At 56.7% G+C, this 9745-nt stretch overlaps 1 protein-coding gene across 1 annotated transcript in view; it reads right to left on the reverse strand.

Annotated features, from left to right (window-relative positions):
• Positions 1-2109: 2109 nt before the first annotated feature.
• The window catches only part of LOC139756473 (uncharacterized), a 136724-nt gene continuing 129088 nt past the window's right edge, over positions 2110-9745 (reverse strand). Inside the window, exon 3 of the mRNA XM_071675926.1 lies at positions 2110-2309. Within this exon, the coding sequence (XP_071532027.1) occupies positions 2134-2309 (176 nt within the window). The 3' untranslated portion in view covers positions 2110-2133. The remainder of the gene's footprint in view (positions 2310-9745) is intronic.

Below are 9745 nucleotides of genomic sequence, written 5' to 3' on the forward strand. Positions count from 1 at the left end.
CACCTGTAACCCCACCTACCACCCCAACGGTACCTGTACCCCCACCAGCCGGGAGCCAGAGGGAAATGATAATGTTCTTGTTGTTGTACAGCTCGCCAGATGATGTTTGCAGATGAGGGAAGTGAAGAGTGAGAAGCACTACACCAAGATACATACAAACATACACACTCCAACACATCCATGATCGAGATATACTGTCACAGGATACAAGGTATATCCTACCATAGCAGCAAGTCTGTCACCAGATACAAGGTATATCCTAACAGCAGCAAGTCTGTCACCAGATACAAGGTATATCCTAACAAACATAACAACAATTCTGTCAACAGAAATAAAGTATATCCTAACATCACAACAAGTCTGTCAACATATACGAGGTACATTCTAACAAAGCAACAAGTCTTATCAGATACAAGGTATATCCTAACAAACATAACAACAATTCTGTCAACAGATATAAAGTATATCCTAACATCACAACAAGTCTGTCAACATATACGAGGTACATTCTAACAAAGCAGCGTCTCTTACCAGATACGAGGTACATCCTAACACAGCAGCAAGTCTGTTACCAGCTAAGGTATATCCTAATATAGCAGCAACTCTGTCAGCGGATACAAAGTATATCCTAACACAGCAGCAAGTTTGCCACCAGATACGAGGTATATCCTAACATAGCATTAAGTTTCACCAGATGCGAGGTATATCCTAACATAGCAGCAAGTCTGTCACCAGATACAAAGTATATCCTAACACAGCAGCAAGTTTCACCAGATACAAGGTATATCCTAACATAGCAGCATGTCTATCACCAGATACAAGGTATATCCTAACATAGCAGCAAGTCTGTCACCAGATACAAAGTATATCCTAACACAGCAGCAAGTTTCACCAGATACAAGGTATATCCTAACATAGCAGCATGTCTATCACCAGATACAAGGTATATCCTAACATAACAACTAGTCTGTCACCAGATACAAGGCATATCCTAACATAGCAGCAAGTCTATCACCAGATACGAGGTATATCCTAACATAGCAGCATGTCTATCACCAGATACGAGGTATATCCTAACATAGCAGCAAGTCTGTCACCAGAGAACAGTAAGATAAGAGAAGGCAAATTAAGAACATTTAAACCATACACATCTTTCCTCAACACAGGATTAATGCTACACACAATATTGTACGTCCGTCTGTGTCAAATTATGACTTTGTTAATAACTGATAACAACATTCCCCCCCCCCCCCCCAACGTACCATGATGTCCACACGTGGCAGACTCATGTAACCCAACTCTGGACACAAGAAGGTAAATCATGTAAATCAGACTGGGGTGCACGCTGGGGTATAGGCTGGGGTACAGATTGGGGTGTAGGCTGGGGTACAGACTGGGCTGCAGGCTGGGGTACAAGCTGTGGTGCAGACTGGGGTACAGGCTGGGGTACAAGCTGTGGTGCAGGCTGGGGTACAGGCTGTGGTGGAGGCTGAGGTGTAGGATGGGGAACAGGCTGGGGTACAAGCTGGGGTGCAGGCTGTGGTGTAGGCTGGGGTACAGGCTGTGGTGGAGGCTGAGGTGTAGGATGGGGAACAGGCTGGGGTACAAGCTGGGGTGCAGGCTGTGGTGTAGGCTGGGGTACAGGCTGGGGTACAATCTGGGGTGCAGGCTGTGGTGTAGGCTGGGGTACAGGCTGGGGTACAAGCTGGGGTGCATGCTGGGGTACAAGCTGTAGTGCAGACTGGGGTACAAGCTGTGGTGCAGGCTGGGGTACAGGCTGTGGTGGAGGCTGAGGTATAGTATGGGGAACAGGCTGGGTGCAGGCTGTGGTGTAGGCTGGGGTACAGGCTGTGGTGCAGACTGGGGTACAGGCTGGGGTACAAGCTGTGGTGCAGGCTGGGGTACAGGCTGTGGTGGAGGCTGAGGTATAGGATGGGGAACAGGCTGGAGTGCAGGCTGTGGTGTAGGCTGGGGTACAGGCTGTGGTACAGGCTGGGGTGCAGGCTGGGGTACAAGCTGGGGTGCAGGCTGGGGTGCAGGCTGGGATACAAGCTGGGGTACAGGCTGGGGTACAAGCTGGGGTGCAGGCTGGGGTACAGACTGGGGTACAAGCTGGGGTGCAGGCTGGGGTACTCACTCGCAGTTGTACAGGATAGACTCGCCGATCTTGACTGTGAAGCAGGTAGCACCGTTCAAGCAGTACCAGGCGGCGTAGGCAGGCGGGCAGGCGTACGTCTGGAATGTTATGTTGGGCCGCATTGTGGGGGAGGGAGGTCGTGGCTTCGGGGTCGACCTTGACGAACATCCCTCTGAAATATGACAACAACACCGGTCAACACTCGCTCGGACTGACTGACCTACAACACCAGTCAACACTCGCTCGGACTGACTGACCTACAACACCAGTCAACACTCGCTCGGACTGACTGACCCACAACACAAGTCAACACTCGCTCGGACTGACTGACCCACAACACCAGTCAACACTCACTCGGACTGACTGACCCACAACACAAGTCAACACTCGCTCGGACTGACTGACCTACAACACCAGTCAACACTCGCTCGGACTGACTGACCCACAACACAAGTCAACACTCGCTCGGACTGACTGACCCACAACACCAGTCAACACTCACTCACTAACTGACCCACAACACCAGTCAACACTCACTCACTGACTGACCCACAACACAAGTCAACACTCACTCACTGACTGACCCCACAACACCAGTCAACACTCGCTCGGAGTGACTGACCTACAACACCGGTCAACACTCGCTCGGACTGACTGACCTACAACACCAGTCAACACTCGCTCGGACTGACTGACCTACAACACCAGTCAACACTCGCTCGGACTGACTGACCTACAACACCAGTCAACACTCACTGACCCATAACACAGTCAACACTCACTCACTGACTAACTGACTGACTGCCCAACAACCTCCAGTCAAGACAGTCACTTTATAACACTGGGCGAGCGTCACACTTCGTGTAAGGGAGGCAGAATGTCCCCCCCCCCACCACACACACCGGTGTACAACTGACCCACAACTTATAACTTGTGAGTGTACGATGATACGAGAGGGAAACATTACATCCACATGATGTGTACACACACACACACACACACATATATATATATATATATATATATATATATATATATATATATATATATATATATATATATATATATATATATATATATATGGTCAGGATTTAAATAACTTTAATTACTGCCACATGATGAGGTGGATTCTCCACGAAACATGACGTGCCACATCTGTAGAAAAATTACATGTTAAATGAAATTGTATGAACTACTGAAGTGCTACTTCAACTTCAGAGAAGAGGGCCAGGTGAGGATATTTCCTCAAAGGCCCAGTCCTCTGTTCTTAACGCTACCTCGCTGTCGCGGGAAATGGCGAATAGTATGAAAAAAAAAAAAAAAAAAAAAAAAAAAAAAAATATATATATATATATATATATATATATATATATATATATATATATATATATATATATATATATATTTTATTATACTTTGTCGCTGTCTCCCACTTTCATAGAACAAATAATACCCTCCAACAGCCAGGATTCGAACCCAGGATCTTTTGCATGGTATTCGGAAACGCTAACCACTAGAGCAATGATCACCCGTAATAGGGAAAAGACTATTCGATTACAAGAGTAGATGCCGTTGCTCAGGGATGTGAGACGAATGGTATTCCATTACTTGTAATCGACTGTCATTTCCTATTACGGGTGATCATAGCCTAGTGGTTAGTGTTGCCGAATACCACGCGAAATGTACTGGGTTCGAATCCTGGCTGTTGAAGGGTATCATGTGATAAAGGAGAGATCAGAAAAGGGGGCCAAGTGAGGATATTGCCTCTGAGGCTCAGTCCTCTGTTTTTAACGCTAGTGAGCAGCCCCCCCCGGGGGGGGGGGGGGGGGGATGAAGAGCTGGGTGAGGTGTGGGCAGGTCGTGCATGATGACGTCAGTCACCAGTGCTTCATCATACAAACGGATTTATGTAGAACAATGCAGACACCAAGGTAATACACCAAACATTTTGATAATAATAATAATATGGATAATATCAAATAATGACAATATCACGACCAGAAAAAATTGAATTAATATACGAATCCATGACAGAAAGTAGAGCATTTCTTAACCATGTGTATCTATGTAGTGAGGGAGGAATGGACGAGGATATATATCATGTGGTGTGTGGTCATTAATGACGTGGTGGTGTGGTCATTAACGACGTGGTGGTGTGGTCATTAATGATGTGGTGGTGTGGTCATTAATGACGTGGTGGTGTGGTCATTAATGATGTGGTGGTGTGGTCATTAATGACGTGGTGGTGTGGTCATTAATGATGTGGTCATTAATGACGTGGTGGTGTGGTCATTAATGATGTGGTGGTGTGGTCATTAATGACGTGGTGGTGTGGTCATTAATGATGTGGTGGTGTGGTCATTAATGATGTGGTGGTGTGGTCATTAATGATGTGGTGGTGTGGTCATTAATGATGTGGTGGTGTGGTCATTAATGACGTGGTGGTGTGGTCATTAATGATGTGGTGGTGTGGTCATTAATGACGTGGTGGTGTGGTCATTAATGATGTGGCGGTGTGGTCATTAATGACGTGGTGGTGTGGTCATTAATGATGTGGTGGTGTGGTCATTAATGATGTGGTGGTGTGGTCATTAATGACGTGGTGGTGTGGTCATTAATGATGTGGTGGTGTGGTCATTAATGACGTGGTGGTGTGGTCATTAATGATGTGGTGGTGTGGTCATTAATGATGTGGTGTGTGGTCATTAATGATGTGGTGTGTGGTCATAAATGATGTGGTGTGTGGTCATTAATGATGATGTGGTGGTGTGGTCATTAATGATGTGGTGTGTTGTCATTAATGATGTGGTGGTGTGGTCATTAATGACGTGGTGGTGTGGTCATTAATGACGTGGTGGTGTGGACATTAATGATGATGTGTTGGTGTGGTCATTAATGATGATGTGATATTGACCTGGGTGGTACATAATGACTTATTTACTGAAACATCATCATGGTTTGATCACGTGGGGACAGAGCGGGCGGGGGGGGGGGGGGGCAGCCACGGGCTCTGCCACCTATAAAAACCGGGAGGAAGTCGACCTGCAGGAAGTTAAAGGTCTCCCGCGCCAACCAGCCAGCCAGCCGGCCAGACAGCCGGCCAGCTAGCCAGTCAGCCGGCCAGCCAGCCATCCAGCCGGCCAGCCAGCCAGACAGCCGGCCAGACAGCCGGCCAGCCAGACAGTCAGCCAGCCAGCCAGCCGGCCAGCCAGCCATCCAGCCGGCCATCCAGCCGGCCAGCCAGCCAGCCAGCCAGACAGCCGGCCAGCCAGCCAGCCAGCCAGACAGCCGGCCAGCCAGACAGTCAGCCAGCCAGCCAGCCAGCCAGCCAGCCGGAAGCGATGGGGTACGACTACTGCTGGTGACGCTGGTGGTGGTGCTGGGGGTGACGCTGGTGGTGGTGCTGGGGGTGACGCTGGTGGTGGTGCTGGGGGTGACGCTGGTGGTGGTGGTGCTGGGGGTGACGCTGGTGGTGGTGGTTGTGGTGCTGGGGGGGTGACGCTGGTGGTGGTGGTGCTGGGGGGTGACGCTGGTGGTGGTGGTGGTGCTGGGGGTGACGCTGGTGGTGGTGCTGGGGGTGACGCTGGTGGTGGTGGTGCTGGGGGTGACGCTGGTGGTGGTGGTTGTGGTGCTGGGGGGTGACGCTGGTGGTGGTGGTGCTGGGGGGTGACGCTGGTGGTGGTGGTGCTGGGGGTGACGCTGGTGGTGGTGGTTGTGGTGCTGGGGGGTGACGCTGGTGGTGGTGGTGCTGGGGGTGACGCTGGTGGTGGTGGTGGTTGTGGTGCTGGGGGTGACGCTGGTGGTGGTGGTGGTGCTGGGGGTGACGCTGGTGGTGGTGGTGCTGGGGGGTGACGCTGGTGGTGGTGCTGGGGGTGACGCTGGTGGTGGTGGTGGTGCTGGGGGTGACGCTGGTGGTGGTGGTGGTGCTGGGGGTGACGCTGGTGGTGGTGCTGGGGGTGACGCTGGTGGTGGTGGTGCTGGGGGGTGACGCTGGTGGTGGTGGTGGTGCTGGGGGGTGACGCTGGTGGTGGTGGTGCTGGGGGTGACGCTGGTGGTGGTGGTGGTGCTGGGGGTGACGCTGGTGGTGGTGGTGCTGGGGTGACGCTGGTGTGGTGGTGCTGGGGGGTGACGCTGGTGGTGGTGGTGCTGGGGGTGACGCTGGTGGTGGTGGTGGTGTGGGGTGACGCTGGTGGTGGTGCTGGGGGTGACGACTGTGGTGGTGGTGGTGCTGGGGGTGACGCTGGTGGTGGTGCTGGGGGTGACGCTGGGTGTGGTGGCTGGGGGTGACCTGGTGGTGGTGCTGGGGGTGACGCTGGGTGGTGGTGCTGGGGGTGACGCTGGTGTGGGTGGTGCTGGGGGTGACGCTGGTGGTGGGTGCTGGGGGTGACGCTGTGGTGGTGGTGCTGGGGGTGACAGCTGGTGGTGGTGCTGGGGGTGACACTGGTGGTGGTGGTGGGCTGGGGTGACACTGGTGGTGGTGCTGGGGGTGACGCTGGTGGTGGTGCTGGGGGTTGACGCTGGTGGTGGTGGTGCTGGGGGGTGACGCTGGGTGGTGGTGCTGGGGTGACGCTGGTGGTGGTTTGGTGCTGGGGTGACGCTGGTGGTGGTGGTGCTGGGGGTGACCTGTGGTGTGGTGGTGTGCTGGGGGGTGACGCTGTGGTGGTGGTGCTGGGGGTGACGACTGGTGGTGGTGGTTGTGGTGCTGGGGGTGACGCTGGTGGTGTGGTGCTGGGGGTGACGCTGGTGGTGGTGGTGGTGTGCTGGGGGTGACGCTGGTGGTGGTGCTGGGGGTGACGCTGGGTGGTGGTGCTGGGGGTGACGCTGGTTGGTGGTGCTGGGGGTGACGCTGGTGGTGGTGCTGGGGGTGACGCTGGTGGTGGGTGCTGGGGGTGACGCTGGTGGTGGTGCTGGGGGTGACACTGGTGGTGGTGCTGGGGGTGACGCTGGTGGTGGTGCTGGGGGTGACGCTGGTTGGTGGTGCTGGGGGTGACGCTGGGTGGGGTGGTGCTGGGGGTGACGCTGGTGGTGGTGTGGGGGGGTGACGCTGGTGGTGGTGGTGCTGGGGGTGACGCTGTGGTGGTGGTGCTGGGGGTGACACTGGTGGTGGTGGTGCTGGGGGGTGACGCTGGTGGTGGTTGGTGGTGCTGGGGGTGACGCTGGTGTGGTGGTGGTGCTGGGGAGGTGACGCTGGTGGTGGTGTGCTGGGGGTGACGCTGGTGGTGGTGGGTGCTGGTGTGGGGGTGACGGTGGTGGTGGTGCTGGGGGTGACGCTGGTGGTGGTGGTGCTGGGTGAGGGGTGAGTGGTGGTGGTGCTGGGGGTGACACTGGGTGGTGGTGCTGGGGTGACACTGGTGGTGGGTGAGGGGGTGACGCTGGGGGTGGTGGTGCTGGGGGTGACACTGGTGGTGGGGTGCTGGGGGTGACACTGGTGGGGTGGTGCTGGGGGTGACGCTGGTGGTGGTGGTGGGCGGGGTGACATTGGTGGTGGTGCTGGGGGTGACACTGGTGGTGGTTGCTGGGGGTGACGCTGGTGGTGGTGGGCTGGGGTGACGCTATGGTGGTGCAGGGGGGTGACGCTGGTGGTGGTGTAGGGGGTGACGCTATGGTGGTGCAGGGGGGTGACGCTGGTGGTGGTGTAGGGGGTATCGCTATGGTGGTGCTGGGGGGTGGCACTGGAGGTGGTGCTGGGGGTGACGCTGGTGGTGGTGCAGGGGGGGGTGACGCTGGTGGTGGTGCTGGGGTGAAGCTATGGTGGTGCAGGGGGGTGACGCTGGTGGTGGTGTAGGGGGTGACGCTATGGTGGTGCAGGGGGCTGATGCAGGTGGTGGTGCTGGAGGTGACATTGGTGGTGGTGCTGGGGTGACGCTGGTGGTGGTGCTGGGGGTGACATTGGTGGTGGTGCTGGGGGTGACATTGGTGGTGGTGCTGGGGTGATGCTGGCGGTGGTACAGGAGGGTGACGCTGGTGGTGGTGCTGGGGTGACGCTATGGTGGTGCAGGGGGGTGACGCTGGTGGTGGTGTAGGGGGTGACGCTATGGTGGTGCTGGGGTGACGCTATGGTGGTGCTGGGGGGTGACACTGGTGGTGGTGCTGAGGGGGTGACGCTGGTGGTGGTGCTGGGGGGTGACACTGGTGGTGGTGCTGGGGTGACGCTATTTTAGTGAAGCGGGGTGACGCTGGTGGTGGTGCTGGGGGGTGACGCTATGGTAGTGAAGCGGGGTGACGCTGGTGGTGGTGCTGGGGGGTGACGCTGGTGGTGGTGCAGGGGGGGTGACGCTGGTGGTGGTGCTGGGGGTGACGCTGGTGGTGGTGAGGGGGGGGTGACGCTGGTGGTGGTGCTGGGGTGACGCTATGGTGGTGCAGGGGGGTGACGCTGGTGGTGGTGTAGGGGGTGACGCTATGGTGGTGCAGGGGGCTGATGCAGGTGGTGGTGCTGGAGGTGACATTGGTGGTGGTGCTGGGGTGACGCTGGTGGTGGTGCTGGGGGTGACATTGGTGGTGGTGCTGGGGGTGACATTGGTGGTGGTGCTGGGGTGATGCTGGCGGTGGTACAGGAGGGTGACGCTGGTGGTGGTGCTGGGGTGACGCTATGGTGGTGCAGGGGGGTGACGCTGGTGGTGTGTAGTGGGTGACGCTATGGGTGGTGCCCTGGGTGACGCTTGGTGGTGCTGGGGGGTGACACTGTGGTGGTGCTGCGGGGGTGACCGCTGTGGAGGTGCTGGGGGGTGACACTGGTGGTGGTGCTGGGGGGTGACACTGGTGGTGTGCTGGGGGTGACGCTGGTGGTGGTGCTGGGGTGGACGCTATGGTGGGTGCGGGGGGTGCCACTGGTGGTGGATGCTGCGGGGGTGACCCTGGTGGTGGAGCTGGGGGAGACGCTGGTGGTGGTGCTGGGGTGGACGCTATGGTGGTGCTGGGGTGGAGACCCTGGTGTGGTGCTGGGGGGTGACGCTGTGGTGGTGCTAGGGAGGGTGACACTGGTGGTGGTGATGAGGGGGGGTGACGCTGGTGGTGGTGCTGGGGGGTGACACTGGTGGTTGGTGCTGAGGGGGTGGACGCTGGTGGTGGTGCTGGGGGGTGACACTGGTGGTGGTGCTGGGGGGTGACACTGGTGGTGGTGCTGGGGGTGACGCTGGTGGTGGTGCTGGGGGTGACACTGGTGGTGGTGCTGGGGGGTGACGCTGGTGGTGGTGCTGGGGGGTGACGCTGGTGGTGGTGCTGGGGTGGGTGACGCTGGTGGTGGTGCTGGGGGGTAGAACTGGTGGCGGTCCTAGGGGGTGACGCTGGTGGTGGTGCTGGGGGTGACGGTGGTGGTGGTGGTGCAGTGGGGTGATACTGGTGGTTTTGCTGGGAGGGGTGACGCTGGTGGTGGTGCCGGGGTGACGGTGGTGGTAGTGGTGGGGGTGACGTTGGTGGTGGTGCTGGGGGGTGACGCTGGTGGTGGTGCTGGGGGGTGACGGTGGTGGTGGTGCTGGGGTGTGATGCTATGGTGATGCAGGGTTGGGGGTGACGCTGTGTGTGTGTGTGGTGTGTGTGTGTGTGTGTGTGTGTGTGTGTGTGTGTGTGTGTGTGTGTGTGTGTGTGTGGTGTGTGTGTGTGTGTGTGTGT

The sequence above is a fragment of the Panulirus ornatus genome, chromosome 22, assembly GCF_036320965.1.
Source record: "Panulirus ornatus isolate Po-2019 chromosome 22, ASM3632096v1, whole genome shotgun sequence".
Taxonomy (NCBI): Eukaryota; Metazoa; Arthropoda; class Malacostraca; order Decapoda; family Palinuridae; genus Panulirus; species Panulirus ornatus.